The sequence below is a fragment of the Rhipicephalus microplus genome, chromosome 3 (genome assembly GCF_043290135.1).
Source record: "Rhipicephalus microplus isolate Deutch F79 chromosome 3, USDA_Rmic, whole genome shotgun sequence".
NCBI lineage: Eukaryota > Metazoa > Arthropoda > Arachnida > Ixodida > Ixodidae > Rhipicephalus > Rhipicephalus microplus.
The window spans coordinates 49,808,717-49,830,642 of NC_134702.1; the positions used below are offsets into that span (position 1 = coordinate 49,808,717).

Genomic DNA, 21,926 nt, shown 5'->3' on the forward strand with positions numbered 1-21,926 from the left:
GGGCTCCGTGGAAGATTGTGCGCGAGTCGACAACTCATTTTTCGCAGCTTCACGATGGCCAGAGATGTTGCCAAAAAGCTCACGGATCTTTGCCTTGAAGCTGTCCCAGCTTGTTATGTCATGCTCGTGGTTATCAAACCAAACACGAGGGGTTCCGTCGAGGTAAAAGATGACGTTTGCGAGTATAAGAGTGGGATCCCACCTGTAAGTGGCATTGACGCGTTCGTAGAGGCGTAGGCACTGGTCGACGTCGGAACCCTCGCTGCCTGAGAACACGCCGGGGTCTTTGAGCGCGGGAACTGTCACGAAAGTTGTTGCGGGCGCTGGGTTGACAGGTTGGGCAGAAGGGGGAGCGACCGGAGAGGTTGCAGCCGAGTCTTGGGTGGTCATGTTGTAAGCCGCGAGGGAGCGTCCGCTTCGGAGTTCCGTGGCGAGGACGGGGATCGCACAACCTCACCAAATATGTTACGGGAAGGAGACTGACTCAGAGGGGTAGTCACCGATGTATTTTCAGCCGGTTAGGCGAGCAGCGCCAGCCACACAGATTAGCCCGTGCCAGTCTATCTCCTTCGTCTTCTTCAGCTCCATGCACTGGCATGTAGCAATATTTTTATGTTTAAAGGAGCACTGGCATCAAATTTCAAGAGTGAGATGTGCCCATCATTCAGTCGCTTGGTATGCATAGGTCTTCTTGGCCAAATTTGAACGGCATCCAACGCGTGGAAGTTATTTTAATTCGATGTCAAACAGCGTAGAAAAGCTAAAGTGAAAAAACTGTAAATAGACTGCCCTGCGACATCGACACTAGTGCTACGTGTTCGGTGTGATACATTCCACAAATTCCACCATCCCGAGTGATGATGCCTTAGTAGTGATGATGTGTACCATTCGAGTGTTCTTATCGTGGCGCCGAAGCGCAAAAACACACTCGCTCGTCGCGTGTGATTTTCGTCGCACTGTTTTGAATGATTTCGTGAAATTATGAAGATGAAAACCACCTTTAAAAGAACGGGAAAAGGAAAGAGCACAATTAAACGTGTGCTTGTCAGTCAGCTTGTCGGGCAATCGTTGTGAGTCGCAGGTGAGTAGCAGTCGTCTAGTTTGAAGCACGGAAAAAGCGCATGAAGGTGTCTTTTCATATTACGTATGTGATACACATCAACACGACCAAAAGCTATCAAAAGTGGAACAGCGTATAGTCAGACATCATAGCTAACAAATAACACACAGGTGTCGTTGAATTTTAGTTCATCTGTAGGCTTTGCGTCCACGTAAAAATGGTAATATCATGTTAACCGCGAAAGTTTGGATAGGTGGGGCCATCTGGTGGCACAAAAAAAAACCCGGCAAGCAGGAAACTCATTCTATTTCTCCGCTGATGCTCATTCGTGATAGCTATATTACATTGACCCCTCTGCGTATACCTGAATGTTTTGCACGCCAAGACACACCAATATAGCTAACTGAGAAACACGAGCGAACATGGCTGAAGCGTGCATCCTTCGGCACCTCTGTAGTGCTGCTTGGAACGGTGTTCATTTCGGAATCACTGTTCTGCAAAAGGTCGATCCAAACAAAAATAATTCGCGACGTCACGAATCGCGGGGATTCCAAGCTCCAGACTATCGTATTGAACCCTAGTCGACACTTTGTACGGCGACGACAGCAATGCAGGTGACAAAGCATGACTGAAAGGGTCCGCCTAGCAGACGAAATGTTCGCGGAGCAGCTGAGCCTGACGTCACTCTTTTCTGTGGAGAAGTGGTCAGCTGTGGCGTGAACTGGAGGTGACCGCGAGGTAGTGCCACTGCTGGTGCTCCCAGCGCTAAAAATGGCGGGATCGCCGACCGTTTTGACTAGTGCTAGATACCAGTGATATAAATAAAAAAAAGTGATAGTTATTCATCTCTCAGTTGCTTTTTAGGTCCTAAATCGCTGCTACGGGGTCTATTTACTTGCTGACGCAAAAATCTTGGCATGAGTAAATTTTATGTCAGTGCTCGCTTATTTATTTTTATTTTTATTTATTTTATTTATTCATACTGTCAGCCCAAGGGCCAAGACAGGAGTTGGGGTTACATATCTGGCATGTACAAAGAACATATGTGGAAACAAGTTTCACACTGTACGCTCAAGATGCACACTATATGAAAATAACAAAACAAAAATGCAAAACTATATCACAATACATCCCGCATAGGTCACGGATAAAAGAAACATGTTCGAATACATCTCGTACACGTCACCAAAAAGAGAAAAAATATTTGAAGTGATATAGTTTAAAAACCTGTTATGCTTTCCCTATATGTTCTTAGTACAGTAAATTTCAAAACGTAACATATTTTACAAGTTGTCATTGCATTCTACCAAAAGTCAAATCATGCTACTATTCCAAGTTGTTTCCACTTCCTTTTATCAAAAAAAAATAGGGGGGGGGTGGGGGGAATTGCACATGCCTTGTTTCAACTAAAAAAAAAACATTGTGCAGGTTAGTTAGGTGATGACGAATATGCCCATTTGTCTTTATAATATTTGAAATATACTATCTGAATTCAATTCAAAATTATTAGACCAAAATCACTAATAGCTTTAGATTGGCTTCGAACCTAAAATTCACCATTCACATAAGCCTGATGAAAACTTGTCAGCACTCTCTTCTCCAGGCTTTTCGTGGCTTTCCCTCAGTTAAAAAATGAACATTTAGCATGCTCACTCAAAATCAGAATCATAATTTATTATTATAAATGAGGTTATTATAGAATACTGAGTTGGGACCATCTACTGAATGGATCCTCTACCTTACATTCATTTGATGTAAAGCAGATGTCCTAATGAAATGGGTAGCTTGTGCAAGCGCTTTAATGACTTGTTAGTCGTGTGAGTGTCAGTTGATGTCCAACATTCTTTATGGATGCCTGATGCATATGACTGTATGCACCTTCATTATATATGTTAAGATCAATGATGTATCATTGATTTAGGTTGGTAAGACATGCTCATTAGTTTTTTTACTCTAGCATTTTCAAATTTTTGCTCTCGCCGCACTATCAGAGGCATCTCGATTCGTTACTTGGAGCACATTACTACTGGCTTATGTATTCTGCATCGCTTCCCTTCTGTCATTGAATGCTATTGTAGTGATTGCTAGTCCTGCTTGTAATGCAGAGCACATTTTTTTTGTGCATTAATTTTGAAGCTTCACATGAATGAGCTATTTCCAATTCAGCGGCCCAACTACCACCACACACTTCTTTACTTTGTTAGTTAAATAAAAGACTAACTTCTGTGGCAGGTTTATTTAGAAAGCCATGAATAGGTAATAAAATAAGTAATGACAGGGAATATAATTTTTAATAATGTCTTAAATTGAATGCGGAAAAAAGCTTCAGTGTTGAAAGTGCACTTGCATGGAATGAGAAAAATCTTTGCATTTGTTGGTCCCATTTTGAACTGCTGTGACCGGTAATCAACTGTAATTCTAATTATGAATGCTTCCCTTTTGCACTATTGTAGAGTTGCTGTCCAAAACGAGCGTATTGATGACTGGACGCAGACATTACGGCTGCTCAAAACGTATTTTAACGAATACCCAAAGCAAATTCTTGAGCATCATCACAGGCCAAACGTCAGGGTGCCCACAGCTGTGAACTCGACTGCATCTCAGGGGAACTTTCTCCAAGTGCTCAACATGTCTCTAAATGGTTGGTAGCCCATCATCTCCAGAAACTTATCATATAATGCATAGATGTTAGAGCATGAATACTAGTGCTCAATGATGTTCAGATCAAAACTAAAGTAAATGCTGGTGCTTCAAATGTCAAAACTGTGATATGATTATGAAGAAGGCAGTATTGAGTGACTTTGGATTACTTTTTACCAGTTGAGGTTCTTTAACCTTTATACCATATTTACTCGCATAATGCTCGCACTTTTTTTGGTGGAAAAGCGATGCAAAGTTGGGGGGTGCAAGAGTTACGCGGGGAAAACTTTCCACAAAAACGTACAGAGTGAAAAAGAAAATGAAGTGGCCACAAATCGGGATTCTCATACCAGCAACTAACAGCAAGCTTTGAGAAGTACTAATTAAAACTTACCTCAACAATAAAAGCACAGGTTCAACACAAAGCAAGATGTATTTGAGACACAAAAAGTGCAAGCAAATAGTCGGAAATTAGAATACCGTACTTGTGGGCGTGTAGGCGTGGCTGTAGCGTTCGTTGCTCAACAGGAGCCCTCAAAATGTACGCGTAGGACGTCAGTATTGGGCTGATAACTATTTAACAGAATTGTCCGCAGTTTCCTTCTGAAGAAATAAAGTTTAGCATCAATCCCAGTTTTAGGCAGACGGCAGACCCAACGCGTCTTGGTGGCTTTCAGTTGCCGTCACCAGTGGCGAACACAAAACTCGTATGCTCCGAAGGGCCTACCGGCGGCCCTGTTGCCGTTGTTTAGTGCATGATCTATCAGTTTCAGCTTGAAAGCAGCCGTGTAGTTTCGGTATCGCCCCATAACGTGACAAGATTACCGACACAACATACTAAACACGTCCCAACACTCACTTGCCTCTTCGGATTGGCTTGAATTAGATTCAATTTCCGTGCAATAATAGTACGTTTGATGCTTAAGAGATGGCGCCAGATGGCACGTGCTATCATCATTAGTGGCTGGAACGAGCAGACGACATTATCCCGGCAGTTTTTGGGGGTGCGATAATTACTCGAGGAAAAAAAGAAATCGTATTTTTGTTGGGCGATGTGGGGGGTGCGAAAATTATGCAAGAGCGAGAATTACCCGAGTAAATACGGTATATGCTCTTCATTAAACATCAGTACACCAGTTTGTTTTTTTTTTTTTGCTTCTTTTTCTCATTAGAAGGCAGCCACCACGGATCTGCGTTTAGTCTAAACTGAAACATGTGAAGTAGTGCAGCATCTTGCATGCTAATGTATCATTGTAAATGAGCTTGAGATCGGTGAATTGACATTTTACATGTTTAATTGCGATTGATGATTCGTGGAATGTTGTCTCTTTGTCACCTAAAATCTTCAAGTCAAGAAGAAGCGACAAGTGGTTACGGAGAACTGAAGATTGAATGGCAATGTTTCCTAGGACAAGAGTCGCCCGTCTTTTCGGAAACTGAAGCCAGTTGAGGTCAAGTCTGGTCTTTAGCAGCTGCTAGCATTAAACATAAGTGCTTGGGACATCAAAAAAGTTCAGTGTTCATGCGTTCTATTGTGGTACTGCAAATTGGTGTCATAAAATTTTGCCCTGGTAACTGAACCTAATTAATCTATACATTTATATGCTGTGTCTAAAGCATTGTTCTGGTTTCAAGAGTTGTTGAGTGAGTGATAGCGAGCTTGATGTGATATCCACACATACTAAGTAATGCTCATGTAATAAGTGTAACAGTTCATTATAGCCTAGCTTAATTTTCTGTCATGCTTGTTTTCATAACGGCACGAAAACAACGAGAGACAGAAAGAGGATAACTACACAGGACAAGCGCTGCATAGTTTGTCGTGTGTAAGTTGTATAGCTTGTACTGTGTGGTTACCCTCTTTTTGTCCCAGTTTTTCACCGTTAATTACTATTATGCATCCATACCAACTAGCTCATGTCACCACCATTACGAACTTGTTTGTATATCTTTTACTAATGTAAAATATCAAACAACTTCAATTAATTGATTAAATAGTGCAGTTCTAATTAATTTGGTTAAACCCAGTCCGAGTGAAAATGTAGAATCAATGAAACCATCAAATTCTTGTTTTCCTTCTGTGCTTATTTAATACCGATAATTTTTTTTCAAAATCACTGTTGGGGTTGTGTATTTCTCTCTCTTTCTTTCTCTCTGTAGTTTTTGAAAAGCATTTCATGGACCGAAGCTTTGACCGTACTGGTCAGCTTAGCGTTGTCATCACACCCGGTGTAGGTGTCTTCGAGGTTGACCGAGACCTCACCAACATCACTAAGCAGCGTATCATCGATAACGGTGAGAGCACGGTTACTTGTTTTTGATGCGGTGGTCATCACGCGAATGGTGGACTGATTTCATGACAATGAAATGACCTTGTTGGGCCGTTATTTCTGCAGGAATTGGAAGTGATCTTGTGTGCCTTGGTGAACAACCTTTGCATGCGGTGCCACTATTCAAGGTGAATGCGCATTGCCTCTCTTTCATATTCACCAAATAACCAGCTGTGTATATAGCAAAGTTTTTGTATTTATGTAGCTTGCACACATGCGGCTTTCATGCGTGTAGCTTGTATAGCATGCTATGTTACATTTTTTTTATAGAAATTTTCAAGCATGTTATATTCTGCTCACTTTTGCGATATCATTTTAGTGAATATGCGTACTCAGTTAAGTTGGCAGGTAGAGCTATTGGAGCACTCTTTGTTACTCGTAGTATATTTACTCATAACAGAATGGCTTTATTAAGTTAATTTTATTTCAGAAGCTTGTGTTTTAGAACATTACTATACAGAAGGCTGCCTTGTATTTTCAAAGTTCTTCCTTATGCTGTTACATGTTATAACATCTGTGGAAAAATATTGAACTAGTTTTGAAAGACAGTTATACTTGATATGCACTCTTTGTAACTGTGAATGTTAGCTACTTTAAAGTAAAGGATGTAGATACCTTACACAAGTAAAGAATGTAGATACTTTACTTGCGTATAGTCAGCTCGGATTGAAGGTAACGGACACAAAATCATTTCCTGAATGTATTGAACACTGTGACACTCTCAGTTAAGCGGTACTCATTTTTTTTTAATTGAATGATCATTCTTTTTGTTTCACTTTCTATATCAGTTCCAATCGAAACATCCAACAGGCTTGGATATGAAGGATGACTACAACATGCCTCACTGGATAAATCTGAGGTACTGTTACTGCTTTTTGTTTTCTTCGTTTACTTACACCTCTTGAATGTGAGCCTGCTGGCTAAGTCTGACCATTGGCAACCCCTCCTTTCTGTACCAGCTAAGAATACCAGATTAGAAATGTCAACCTCACCCAGGCCAGCCTGTCTGCTACTTCTTGACATTTTCTGTCTCTCTTGCCATTGGTCGACGCAGAAGGCACATAGGCAGTGCATGCAAGACTGTTGTTGGCCTGCCTTTCTTGAACTGCGAGTGACTCTTTCACTTAGGCAGTCCTAAAGTGCTGGCCATGCAAGGGTTGCAAGGATGATATTTCGATGCATGCTTGCTTACTTTTAATTGGGAAGCAATCACCTGCTATATTTTTATGTAAAGCAATATCTGCACCTGTTTGATTACATGATAAGGCTACTTTATGCACTTAAAATAAAAAACATTAAAACATTTCTTTTGAAGTTTTATTGGTGTCAGTTATAACACTAAAATTGTTAAATTTACACATTTGGAAGAGTGCAGTAAGAGCTTAGCTGCTTTGAAGTCCAGGCAAGAAGAAAAAAATATTATTTCTGAAAGAACGACTAAGCTGCCTGTTCATTTTTTGAATCTTGTTTACCTTCCAGTGCTTGTCGTTTTGTCTGCTTGCATTCTCTTTTCAGGATAAGTGTGTAGCACACTCGAACAGGCATGTATGAATTATTTCAACGCATCCTCAATTGCTAGAGTGCGCATGTACAAGCTGAAGCCCCCTGTTTTCCTTGGTTGCAGTTTTTACTCAACGACACCTGCACAGTTTTACTCGAAGTTCGTGCCTCGAATCAAACTTCCCACTCCTCAGGTCAGTAGGGTGTGTACTGGGGCAACGCTACAGTAGTGTGCAGTGTTGTTTTTTCTCCACATGGTCCTCTAGCCAAAGCCTAGCCACGTGAAAGCACTCGGAACTGGTATGTATTTTAGCTGCCTCTCTTTTTCTACTTTACATCATTCTAACTTTGGCCTAAAGAGTGAATTGGTTTAGACTGGTAAAGTACATTTGTGAAACCCTGTAGTAGCTAATTTTGAGTCAATAAATTGATTGTTAGAAAAAGTAATAAAGCTAAGTGTTACATTAAAAAAATAACACGCATAGCATATCTCGACTTCAGTGCATCAGTGTTTCGTTTGCGATGCAGGGAAAAAATTAATTTGATACTGACTGCCATCTCTCCTCATCGTCTTCATTGCACTACCAGGAATGTATGCATGCCGTAGTCAGCCTCCTATACGGGCCTCTGACAGCATCTCCGTGGTGTACGACTATGATGAGTATGACGCCAACATCTTCAAGGGGTGCTCCCCGAGCCAGTCGGGGCCAAAGTGAGCAAAGTTACATGAACTAGATGTTTGCATGCTACATAGATATGCTACATAGTTGATGAACTAATAATTACTTCAGCGATAGTGCTTTAGCTATGCAAACGGCTAGATATGCAGTGGTTGACAACCTTGCTTTCAAGGCATTGAAGTCATTCGGTAAATGGTATCAGGGAAACTCTAGGTACTACAAAGCCGCCGCTTTGCATCGTTATTGCTGTGTGTGCTACGTGTGAGCTATGTTGACATGTCGTTGCTGAAATTATAAAAAGATTAAGACAGCCGAGGAACCATTGTACAGATTTTTTTATTAACATTTTCACTTCACTTTCTTTGTTCATTCTGAATGCTTGCTCTTTAATATTTAGCCCACGTTCTAAAAAAAGAAAAAAAACATCAGAGTTGATGATTGTCTAAAGTGCTTGGTGTAGGCCTGTTTGAATAGTGAATTTTAGGTTCGAAGCGAATAGTGATTTTGGTCAAATAATTTCAAATTGAATTTAAATTGTATATATATCTTATAAATTAAAATGTGTGTACTTGTCATGACCTAACTAACCTGCAAAATATTTTTTTAACTGAAACAAGACCTGTGAAAATGCCAATTTTTGCTTCAAAAGTAGGGTAAACAGCCTTGAATAGTAGCAGGATTTGAATTTCTGTAGAATGCAAGTGATGAACTGTAAAATGTGTTAATTCTTAAAATTTGCTGTACTTGGAGCATATAAGTCGGTATAACGAGCTTTTAAACAAAAAAAAAATGAATCTATGTGAGGGTACTATCTTCATTTAACTTAGTGGGGTTTCGCGGCAGTATGGACTTCGCCTTGGTTGATGTTTTCACGGTTTATCATTTTTTTACTGCAGTGAAACCACCTGTACAGAAGGTTACATGCATTTATTCGTTCGTGTTTCGAATACTTTAAAATTTTCAATAATTTAAATTTGATCCGAAGTGAGTTCGAGTCCTGTATTATTCGTTCGAATATTGGAAGCATTCGAATATTTCCACTAGCCTAGCTTAGTGATATTGGGGGTGGAAATACTACTTGAGTGTATGAAATTGGTATGCAGTGTCAGAGTACTGTACCATCTTTTTGTTCCTTGACAATTTTGCAAATATAACCACAGTTGCTCTGCACGTCATGTCTTACAGAATTTATTTTACCATCCGTGTGAGCACTTCCACATCTGTTATCAAACATAGCTACAGGTCTCTGGAAGAAAGCTTGAAACAACTATAGAACATAACACAGCTGAAATTGCCTGCACATTATTCCCGTTGATGTAACAACATACGCAGTAGTGTCTCATTTTTTTGGTTATTTAACCAATGGTTCATAGGGCATATTATAATCCAGTTTGCCATTCACCACTGAATTATAACAGTGTATGTAATAAACAGTGCTATGCTTGTCCTGTATGCAGGAAACATCAAATATGAACTAACTGAACACCCAACCTTGTTGCTGTATATGCAGGGTTGTTTTATCATACTTTGCCTGTAAATTATGCTTTATGCTTTTCTATACCTACGTTGATAACTTGGTGGCTTAGGCTTTGCGCGTCTTAGCTCAATAGCCACCCATGGAAACTGCATTTCGATGGCGGTAAAATGTGAAAACACTTACAGGCATAGATTTAGATACGTGTGGTCAAAAAACCACTGGTGATCAGAGTTCCCTATTTTCGCGGAGATCGTAATCGCCTCATGGTATTGGCATGTTAATTTCCAAAATTCTATTCTTTTTCTATTCTTTTCTCTCACCTTGTAGGATGAGCACACTGCAAAGGGCCAATATGAGGCGACGTTCTCATTTGCCAACACCTCCGCGACCCCTGAACCAGGAGGACGACACCTCGTCGTCTCCAACCTACTCCAGTGGATCGTCCCATTCCCGTTCGGGTGCCATATCGATCCCTCGGCGAGGGGCTTCGTGTTACGCCAGATCTCAAGCGTCATCAACTCTTGGGAGTGATGGTGTGTGTCTAAGCATTTTTCTAGCCTGATAACATGATATAAACACAGAGAGCACAAGAACACATGAAACTGCACCTATGTCCATGAACTATGGTGTGGCTAACATAAATACACTTACTGTCCTTTTGAGATTTCCTGCTGCTGTTGCCTGTTTGAAGCTTGAAAGAGTGCTTCAAAGATATACAAAGTTACATGTGAAAACCTTTTAATGAAAGTGCCCGACTGCACATGCAAGATTTTAGAAAGCTTTGGAATTGTCACAAAACTCGGGGAAGCATTGTGATATGTTCTTGAAGCATTCGAAATGAATTTCTCAGTTTTATATATTGAAGCATTCAGAATGAATTGCTCAGTTTTATATGTGCATGACAAAAAAGAAATGCTTTCTCCAGTGTTTTCTATACTAACTTTTTCCTGGGGATATGTTGGTTGCCCCTTCTCTTACTCATATTCGATGTGTACGAAATCCTTCATACAAACCATGTTTGTAAGTTCGAACTATAACGTGTTAGTTCACTTTGGTAAGGACAGCTCTGAATAAAGGGGCCCTACAACACTTTTACAAGTAGTCATGGAATGGCTTCACTAAAGGAACTTATCGCCTCACAAATCAGCCACCACAAACATTTTAGAAATCTGTCACGTACGAGCGGAGTTGCAGAGATCTGTCACACGCTGTAATCGCTTTCTCCTTTCTCTTGTCCCAACAAAAGCGCTGGAAGCTAGGCAGGGAGGGATGGCATGGGAAAAGAAAGTATGCTGTATAAACCTCGTGACCTTGAGCACTTTTTTTTTTTTTTGAACGCGCAACTTACTTTTACTGTGATCACATGCGTGCAGGTACGTGGTAGCCTCCTGCGGTGGCCACAGTAACTGCAGAGCCTGGCACGCTCAAATCAGTCAATTGCATGGAACTTGAGTGTATGATGCAATGTTTATAATTAGTATATAGCATCATTTGTCAAGAAAAGAGGGAGCGATTTTCAGCTGACTGTGAGAATTGTAAATTCCAGGCTGCATGCTGCGCTGTAACATTTGGCTTGCGTGCTCTCGGGAGTCTCGACTACCAATCGGCTGTGTTTTCTGACCACACTGAAAAAAATGTTGCTGGGATTCTATAAGTTAGTTGACCTGAAATATTTTCGCAGGTTCATTATACAGTAAAGCCTCGTTAATTTGAAGTCACTGGGGCCGCAAGAAATCTTCGAATTATGCGGGTTTTCGAATTAACAGAACATGCAAAAAGTGGGATGCAAGCAACTTGGAAACTATTCAAAGTAGTCAGTGCTCGTCGTTTGCTGTGCCGGCTAGCTTGTGCCACTAACGGTTGAATTTTCCAGCAATACCTCTTCTTAATTTTGCCGCAAATATGAAGGAATAGTTGGCCTCGCTGCTGCCACCAAGAAAAAAAAAACAAAAAGTGCCGTCATATCCACGAAGTGAATGATGATGAGTGGGCGAAGCTCTGGAGGAAAACCTGGTAAACCATGAATCTTCCGTACATTTTGCCTACTCGATTTTATTACAATGCTCCCCCTAGCGTACGTCGCCGCACTAAATCGAACGATTGCCTTCTACCAATGACACGTGCCATATGTGACATCATTCCTATTTTATAACATCTCGCATCTTTCATCATCAACTACAAGTACCGCCGTCTAGTTTATAACATCTTGCATCTTTTCATCATCAGCTACAAGTCCCGCCATCTAGTGAGCACTGAAAGAACTAAACGAGAGGTGGCTACATGCAGGAGACGGAGCCGCCATCTAGTGAACACTGCAAGAACTAAACGAGAAGAGGCGACATACAGGAGACGGTACCGCCATCTAGTGGACACTGCAAGAACTAAACAAGAGGTGGCTACATACAGTCTACAGGGGACGCACAGCCCACGCCCTAAGGAGCTTCGCCCCTAAAAACGCTGTCGTGATTAACTAAAATGTGCGCCTGCAGAAAACAAGACATCTTCACTGCAACACAGTAGTGACACGCGGGCAGCATGTCGCCTGCTCCTCGCGGCGTCAGCATGTCATGTTGCGACCATTTGCACATTTTTTCTGGTATATTTAGGAATTTAATGACGGCTAGTATTACGAAGCTCGCGATGTGTTTTGTCTGGAAAAAGTGATTTTTGAAACTGTTGACCTTAGCTTTCGAAGTAGGTGTTGCTGGCAAGTACTCCGCCAGCAGTGCAAAGGCACGAATTGCTGGAGCGACCGGCTATCGGAGGTTCGCATACATCGCAAATTCTGCCAAACTGTACTTTATTAATTTTTTTTAATCCCAGAAAGAATGGGTAAACCATGACCCGCTGACCTGGCGAGAAACATGCGATATGCTGCCCGCGCGTCATTACTATGTTGCAGTGAAGCATGTCTCGTTTTCTGCAGGTGCCCGTTTCGATTGACCACGATACCGTTTTTTTTTTTTTTTTTTTTTTGCGCTGGAAGTCAAAAGGCTGGAGTGCTTCAGCTGCCACTCATTATTATCGCTGCATTCCGTTGCCTTGTGGCTATTAAGGGCTGTCGTTTCTGCGAATTTGCGGCGAAATGGGGAACTGACACATGGCACCCAAAGTTTTCGAATTAACCGAACTAGTGCAGGCTGCCGCTTCAAATTATCCACTCAAACTTACACTGCAAGATACGGGACCGTGGAAATCCTTCAGATTAAGCGGGATTTCGACATAACAAAGTACGAATTAATGAGGTTTTACTGTATATCTCTTTAAAAGTACAATCTATTATTGTGCTTATTACTTGATGTCTACAATATGTCTAGCTTGCAAATGTTTTCTTGGATATTTGTTTGACTCTTTTTGCGCTGTATAATATATGCGGTCTTTACGAAAAACTTTACATTACTGTGCAACAACAAAGGACGAAAAGTTGTCTAATGAAGAATGTCGGTGGTGCTAGCATTTCATCAGTGATGTCTCATCATATTGGATCATATTTTCTGAACTTCTTTCTTGTGTGGATTTCTGCAAAAATTCGATTCTGAACAGCATGCTTTTGAAGCCTTGTTATAATGAGTGCTTCTTCAATACTTTGAGCATGAGGTGTGCTGCACCGTTCAGTCTTTTTGGCTTTACAGAAACAGAAGGTCACTCTATCATTCTACTCAATTAAAACACGACTTTAAATGTTTTTAAATAGCCGGTGCCAAATATGCTGAGCCTGAACGTGTGCTTTTGCTGCAGCTTGGCTGAATACGAATAAAAACACGGCAACATGTTGCTTTGTAGGGACAGCTGTTGCTGTGTGTGACGTGGAGAAGCCGCGAGTGCTGGCATCTAAAGAGAACTTGGAGTTTGTGGTGTCGCCGCCTCATCGAACAGTGGTCGGCAGTGCTGGTCAGGTTCCCGAGGCACTGCAGGAAAGGCAGAAGATGCCCCAACAGCCAAGAGCCCTCATTAATCCCTTTGACCCCTCGCAGGTGAATAGCTACTCAGTGGCATAGCCATGGGGTAGCACTCTAGGCCTGTGCTCCCCCCCATTCTGATTTTTTTTCTTTTTCGCTGTGGCATACTGAGTGAAAAATGACCATTCCATGATGTAGCCCCCCCCCCCACCCCAAAGTCTGATTACTCCCCTGTGGCCAGTTCTGGCCAGCAGACATTCTAATCACCATTTATGAACCTTCCCCCATATCGAGAAACACAACTTAAAGTGGTGACATCACTGTAACAGCTCTTGTGAACTTGCCGAAGGAAGCGCAATTACTATTTTGCACATGTTGATGTTAAATGTTCCTTTATCTGAACTTGATCTAGTCAAATAAATGCCACTGTTAACAGGGCTGCCTTTGTTTTAACTTGTTGCTTCTACTGTTAACATATCACTCTAGAAATTAAAAATTGTCTCAATTGCTCGTTTGTACCTCACAGTATTGAAGCACAGATAGAAGCTCACAAGTCTCAATCTTTTGTTGCGGCAGTTTATGCTTTGCTTAGTGGCTAGATAGCTAGACTACTGTAGATAGCGTGATATTGAAATTCAACATTTTGCTAGGGCTATCTAAGTTACTTCAACAGTGAAAAACTTATGCTTAAGGTTTTGCTTGCAGGTGACAATCAAGCTGACGTCAAACCGCCGTCGGTGGACGCATGTGTTCCCACTGGGTACAGCTCTTGTTTACTCTTTTCTTGGTTTCTTTTTTCTTGTGTATTGCTCCAAAATCACAGTGTTCTCCTTTTAGGACCAACTGGGATTTTCATGCAACAGCATCACTACCAGGCCATACCACACAGTTCGAGTCGAATGATGATTCAGAACCAAGAGCTCTCTACACACCTGGAAAAACCTGCGATGGATGTCCCGAACAAGAAGGCTGCCAAAGATGGTTGGTCCTGTCTTACACTCAAGATATTCCAGCATTGTAAAAATTATGTGCAGTTTTCAAAACATCCCCTCCTTGAACTGTATTGTTTGCATGGTACAAGTACTGCAGCAAGTCAACATTGGGAAGAAATGGAATTTGTTAAGACATTAAACGCATAGACAAATACTAAGTGGTTTGTTACAGTTGCTGAACAATTGCCAAAGGAAAGAAGATTCAGTAGGGGGATAGCTAATGCTTATACGACGCACAAAAAGAGAAAATTTTTAAGTATAAGGTGCAGTCTGTCTACGCAAGACAAGGTTACTTAGAGGTCTCCTCTAGTTTTAGTATCATAGTTTGTAGGCACACTGACCATACTACGCTACATTTTATATATTGCAATACATAAATTCCAGTGTTTAAATTCCACATTGAGGCCAATGGTTTCTCTGTATTGAGTGTGATGGAACCTGTGTCAAGTATGGATAACTGCTCACTCTATTAAAGAAATCAAAAAGTCAAGTTATTTATTCTTGTGAAATGCTGTAATACAACCAATGATATCAGCATAATATATATTGAGTGTAGGCTTGTGCGAGTAGTGAATTTTAGGTTCAAATCAAATAGTAATTTTGGTTAAATAATTTCAAACCGAATTCAAATAGTGTATATGACATATTAAAAAATGGGCATATTTATCATGACCTACTAACCTGCACAATACTTTTTTTAAAATTCGAACAAGGCCTCTATGCAAAGTACTTTTTTTTTTCATTCAAAGGAAGTCAAAAAAATTTTTAGCAGCAAGTTCAGACTTTTGGTATGATGCGAGGGATAACCTGTATAACCTGTAAAATGCGTAAAATTAAAAAAATTATTATACTTAGAACATATAAGCTATCATAACAAGCTTTTAAGTATAAAAAATGATGAATCGATTTCAGGGTAATATGTTTATTTCAAAAAGCCCTGCAACATTTTTTCAAGTAGTCATGGAATGGGTTCCCTAAAAAACCTTATTGCCTCACGAACTGCATCGCCACAAAAATTTTTAGAATCCATTCAGTACGAGTAGAGTTGCAAAGATTTATCACACGCTGCAATTGCATTCTCTCTTCTCGCGTCCTGGCTAAAGCATTGTAAGCTAAGCGGGGAGGATGATAGGGGAAAAGAAAATACGTCACACACGTCTCGTGACCCTTCAGCACTTTCTTTCTCTTTTTTTCGTGCACGTACCTGTGTACAAGTGACGACCTCTCGTGGCGGCCCGAGTAAGGACCGAGTGTGCTATGCTTAAATCAGCCATTGGCTGATACAACAGCTGTGATGCGTTATTTTTGAGCTTGTGGTGTCATTTGCCCAGAGAAGAGAGCAATCTTTAGCTGACTGAGAATTTATTGCGAATTGCAGGCCATGTTCTGCGCCATAATATTTGGCTCGCGTGTTCTCGGTAGCCACGACCACCGATCAGCAGCGTTTTCTGATCATAGTCAAAAAGTGTTGCAAAGCCCCTTTAAATTTGAAGTGGGGCTCTTCGGCAGAACAGATTTTTTCTGGACAGGTGCTTTCATGGCTTAGCACCTGTACACTGCAGTGAAGCCATTTTTACAAGTGGTTACATGCGGTGGTTACGTACATCTATGCGTTCATTGCAAATACTTCGGAATTTTTAATAATTCAAAATGAAATCAAAGTGAATTCAAATACTCTACTAATCATTCGAATATTTGGAGCTTTCGAATGATTTGGAGCATTCAAACAAGTCTAATTGAGTGTCACGAATAAAAATTTCATTAATACGTATAGTGAATTGTGAATGTTGCTATGAAAACTGTAGAAATAGTTTTCTTTTTTCAAGCGTGTCATGGCTATTTAAAAAGTGTTGTGAAGTAGCGCACATATCGTGCCTTGGGTGCTGTGCAAGCTCTGGTATCAGCTTGACTTCATGTTAATTCAACAGAAGCTGTAGGGACGTTAAGAAGCAAGCGTTGGGGTGATGGTTCATGTCCATCATCGTTATCATGCCTGGTATGCTTTGGGCTTGGTAACCTGTGGCTTAAGCCAAGTGGCAAGCAGCAGCTATAAAAGAGAGAGACATACAGTAGACTCTCGTTAAATGTCACCTGAAGAGACCGAGAAAATTTGTTTCATTTAACAGGAGTTATGCTTACAGAGGGATGAATATGGGTGCAGAATACAAGCCCAAAACCAATTATATATCGTAAGTGGCCGTTCTGTTTAAGCAGCAGTTTCATTTAAGGAGTTTCCAGTTACTGAGTGTCTACTGTACATAGTTAGCAAATTTGGGGCCTTAATTTTCTGTGTCATCTTCGTCGACATGGGAAACTTCCTTCGCTTTGATTCGAATAACAAAAGTAACCTTTTGATATGAATAAACTCTTCTACCATGGCTTTTCTTTGTCAAGCAAAGAATCTTGTTTGAAGGTAGTAATGAAAGAAAAGTGTAAGCCAGCCGTCTAATTTGGTTTTAATAAACAAAAACGAGTTTCATGAATTTATGCCTCTGCTTTTTCTCAAATAATATTACTTCTTTCCCACTCTTCATTGCAGTTCATATGAGACCACGAGTCGTGTTCCCGTCATCTCTGGGCAACGAGACACCCATTGCCAAGACAGGGCATAGCTGGTTATGGGGCACAACTGGTGAACAGGAGTGGACCCCAGCTCTAACTACAGGTGTACATTTTAATTGAAACTCATGCCATGGCTAAGCTGTGTTGGTGTCTTAATAGCAATGGTGATTGCCTGTGCAAAAGTGTGATTTTGGTTCGTAAGCGAGCAGCCATGTTCAACAGGTTGATTCAAATAGGTTCTAACTACTGAAAAAGCTGTATTTCCAATGCTAGCTCACATTTCATAAGTATATGCATCATACCTTAACACCTTTGTCACCATATTTTTTCATTTAATAATAATAATAATAATAATAATAATAATAATAATAATACTAATAATAATAATACTAATAATAATAATAATAATAATAATAATAATCAAACAATGTGGCGGTGCTTCAGGTGTCGACTGGAAAAGCTTGGTGATACCCGCCTGCCTACCCATCACTACGGATTTCTTCCCGGACAAGCACAGCCTACAGTACGACTATGTTGTTTCCGACTACAGCCTCCTACCGGAAGAGCACAACTCCGAGATTAACCAGATAAGGCATGTGCACCCTACAATTTGGTGCTGCTTGCATTTTTCTTGTACATAGCTATATAGTAAGAGGTGTGAAATGTGGGCAGAATACGGCCCCGTATTCTTTGACTGCGGTGGTAGCATACTCTCATAGTGCAAAACGAGCTCTTGAATACTGTTCTCGAAGCTTTAATACTGTTCTCGATGGCCTTCTTGAAGAACCGTTTCACTACAGTGCAGGCTGTGCTGTCCTAGTACTGTAGATGTGCGCACAGACACTGCAGGACACCCTTTCCTGGCTACCAACTGTTGAAGTTCTGGGATAGCTTAGCTTTTAGCCTCCGAATGGCACATTACTGTGAGAAATAATGTAGCTATGACAGACAGACAGTTTTTTTTTTACGATCTTGTAAAAGGCCGTTGTGACAACGTAGAAGCGCACAAATAATGATGGCTTCATGAAGAGCGTATCTACAGGTGTGATGAAAAGGACAAACAGTTTTGGCATTGAATCATAGTTTGATACACTGCTTGCAGATGACTTTAATGCTACAAACACAAAGAAATGTTATATTTGGTTTTAGTATTTCGTGACTTCAGTAAACCTGCAGGTCTGTTATCAATAGAATAACAAAGGCAATTTGTTCAGTATTTGAAACATCAAATATTTTTACACTTAAATACTAACACGTGTATCTTCCTTTATGTAATGTTTGCCACCATACTCTGTTCGGTTTATGCGTACTGTTCAATGCCACGCACAGTGTGTCTTCTAACAGTGAAGTGATGGGAAAAGATTAGACGTCACCATGATTTAACACAACAGTATCAAAGAGCTCGTTTTGCAGAGATTAGAGTGTCAGTGTCGGCCTTATTGATTGTAAGTTAAAATCATCATCTTGTGCGTGACCAAAAAATTGAGAATGATGCAAATAAAATGTATACAGTAAAAGATCGTTAATTCAAATTTCACGGGACCGGAAAAACTGTAAAACTGTCCGAATTAACCGAATGCCAGATTAACGAATGAACAGGAAAAACAACATTTAAAATCAAGCTGCAGAAGCATACCTTTATTTGTTGAAGTATTTTGTAATTGTCGTCTGCGTTTTCACGCAGATTCCGGCTGACATCACAATTTTTCTTAACTGTTCCAAATGGCCAACAGCACGCAAGCTGTCAGGAGTGTTCAGGCAAGCGTCCTCTAATATCAACAGCGCCTCCGAGACTTCCCGTGAGGTGCGATGAGGTCGCGGCTGTATCTCCTCGCATCATTCTTCGTCGGAATTGTGGTCTTCATGGGCGCCCGTGACATCATTAATAATCTCTTGATCGGTCAGGAGACCACTCGTGGCGACACCATGATCAATCGCGATGTAGTCCTGAAAGGTCACATCTGTGAGAAAAACAGCATCGAAAGTCGGGCAGTCATCGTCGGTGAACTCGGCTGACACCTCCTCGATTCCATCGTCAGCTACTGCTGCATGCTCGGGCTTCACAAAATTGCTGTGCCGAAAACAGTTGGCGATGACTTGCGGCGGAGTGTTTTTCCACACGTGGGCGATGATGTGCACTGCGCCGAGTAAGTCCACTTGATACAACTTTCCACCTTCTGAGCATAGGATCATTCGCTCTAGCAGGTGCTTGCGGTACTTCGACTTCACGTAGTGAATGATACCCTGGTCCATCGGCTGGAGAGCAGACGTAGTGTTGGGCAGCAAAAAAACTACTTTGATGCTCTTCAGTTCGACTGTACAGTTATGGGCACTGCAGTTGTCAACAACCTTATAATTATCTTGCGGTCCTACGATGTGAAGTGCCGGTCCAACTGCTGCAGCCAGCCGCGAAAAATGTCCGATGTCATCCATGCCTTCCTGTTCGCTGTGTACTCGACAGGAAGGCTTTCGACGTTCTTAAAACAACGTGGCTTAAGCGCCTTCCCGATGACAAGTAGTGGCAAGCGCTCCGTGCCAGTCATATTGGCAGCAAGAAGCACAGTTATCTTTTGCTTGCACTTCTTGCCACCAATGCATGCGTCCCCTTTGAAAGTCCCCGTCTTGTCGGGCAGAGCTCTGAAAAATAGAGCAGTTTCATATGCATTGAACACGTCACGTGGTTCATATGCGGCGATGTGCTCCAGCAGCTTCACATTTCTCCACTCGGTGGTCACGCTTTCGTCAACACTGGCCTTTTCGCCGCACACACTCCTGAAGACAAGCTCGTGTCTCTCTCGAAACCACGCAAACCACCCTTCTGACGCTTTGAACGATTCAATGTTCATCATTGCAGCGTACTTCGCACCTTGCGCCATGATGAGAGGTCCGCTCAAAGGCAGATGCGCGTTGCGACAGTCAGTAATCCACCGGAGCAAAGCTTCTTCGAGCTGGGGATGAGCTGCGGTTCCCAACCGCTTTTTAGAGGCATGAAACTTCTCGCTTTCGAAGGCTTGTCGAATCTGTTGTTCATTTTTCACGTACGTTCCCAACGTGCTCCGCTTCATGTTGTACTTGGTCATAACTTGCTGTCGCAATTCGCCGTTCTTCAGTGCTTGCAAAATTTCCACTTTAGTCGCCAAGTTCTTCGCGTCGTAGTTCTGCCGATTTTTCGGCGTTGCCATCACTGTAGCGCACGATGGTGGTGGCATGCAAATACGGTCACAATGGAAGAAAAAGAGAACTCCGCAAGAAGAGATGGTTCCGACACGACAACACAAGGGAAAATGGCGTCGGAGGCGCTGAGTGGAGAAGAAAGAAGACACCGACGTTCGGTGACGCTGCAATCGCCCCCACTAGTTGATGATGATGGCGATGCCACTCAGGTTTCGGTCTCACTCCAGTGGTGCCAGCGCTGCTTTATCACACTTTTGTGTAGCAGCAGCCGTCAGCATTTGTCCGAGTTAAGCGGTGCGGAGCCGAATTTCGACGAAATAACAAAGGTTTGGTCCCATAGATTAACATGCACTTTGGCCGGGACCAATAGAGCCGTCCGAATTATCTGAATTTCCAAATTAACAGGGTGTCGAATTAACGAGCTTTTACTGTATTAATAAAATTTCCTGGTCGGAGCGAGGATCGAACCCTGGTTGTTTACATGGCAAGCTGGTGTTTTATCACACAGCCACGCATCTGTTTGGAAATACAGTGAAAAGAACCTCCTCTGCTTGGAAGTGCAGTGAAAATTACTTTCATGCTTTACAAACGTACGCGTGCTGTAAAGAGGCTTCACAATACAACACGTAATGATATCACATGGCACTAGGGTACATTGCCATCAGGCGTCAGAACACGTGATTACTGTAACGACTTTGTGGTTTAAAGCCGGCCACCCGTTATAAAAGGTACGCACGTCAGTGCATGTATTCCCTTAAGACCACGTAGTGGGTGCATAGCAAGTTCGAAAAGATTTTACACGCATAGTTGCTCGAGCATGCTATCCATTACACAGAATGCAGCCATATGTGAAAGCTTCACTGGCACAAGCCACTTTCAACTTTATGCAGTACATTGTAGTAAGCTACCTCGAGTAACATCATGAAGTAAAAAGTATGCACTAAGTGGTTGAAGTATGCCCTGGAAGCAGTATATCGCTGTCACGTTCAACTCTTAAAGGCATAGCTTGAGGGTCCCCCAATTTTTGCAGGTGCTATCGAGGAGAGGAGGATTACAAGCACCACAAGCCACTAACTACACTTCAGGTTTACCAGGAGCTCATCTGTCAACGCTTGCAGCAGGTATATTAGCCGGATCATTGGCAGGGTTGAACCTATTATGTCCTTTGTTCATGTGAGCTAACAGCAAATAGAAAGTTGCAAATGTTCCTTTGCTAGTTTAATTCAAACTAAACATACTTTGATAATATAGCTGCCATTTCCAAATAATTGTAAGTAAATTTGCAGAAACACACACTTGAATAATCGCCAAGTAGTGAAGCAAGACGTGACAGCTGCTCATCACTTCACCGTCAAAGAAGGTGAAGTGCGCAAACAAAGACACAAGAGAAAAGCTCGAGACAAAACAAGTGCCGCATCGTCTCTTTTTATGATGTAACATTCTAGTTCACGTATTCAAGGCAAATGTGCTTGTTGAAGGCAAATAGACCTCAAAATACTTGGAAAGGGTTGACACGAGCTCTGATCGTTAATGAACCCGATAAAAGTATTTAAAGTTAGGGTGACAGGTAAGTCAAGATTTTTCATGTGAACTGTTGTATCATTAGAGTCTT

At 41.6% G+C, this 21,926-nt stretch overlaps 1 protein-coding gene across 4 annotated transcripts in view; it reads left to right on the top strand.

The window, feature by feature from the left end:
* The window catches only part of Iml1 (GATOR complex protein Iml1), a 57,021-nt gene that overhangs the window by 16,225 nt on the left and 18,870 nt on the right, over positions 1–21,926 (top strand). For all 4 annotated transcript variants that reach the window (XM_075889465.1, XM_075889467.1, XM_075889466.1 and 1 more), the window contains 14 exons: positions 3,514–3,701; positions 5,861–5,995; positions 6,097–6,158; positions 6,819–6,889; positions 7,655–7,724; positions 7,797–7,830; positions 8,119–8,242; positions 10,015–10,220; positions 13,471–13,661; positions 14,292–14,346; positions 14,424–14,567; positions 17,118–17,243; positions 17,585–17,732; positions 21,345–21,435. In XM_075889465.1, the coding sequence (XP_075745580.1) occupies positions 3,514–3,701; positions 5,861–5,995; positions 6,097–6,158; positions 6,819–6,889; positions 7,655–7,724; positions 7,797–7,830; positions 8,119–8,242; positions 10,015–10,220; positions 13,471–13,661; positions 14,292–14,346; positions 14,424–14,567; positions 17,118–17,243; positions 17,585–17,732; positions 21,345–21,435 (1,645 nt within the window). The remainder of the gene's footprint in view (positions 1–3,513; positions 3,702–5,860; positions 5,996–6,096; positions 6,159–6,818; positions 6,890–7,654; positions 7,725–7,796; positions 7,831–8,118; positions 8,243–10,014; positions 10,221–13,470; positions 13,662–14,291; positions 14,347–14,423; positions 14,568–17,117; positions 17,244–17,584; positions 17,733–21,344; positions 21,436–21,926) is intronic.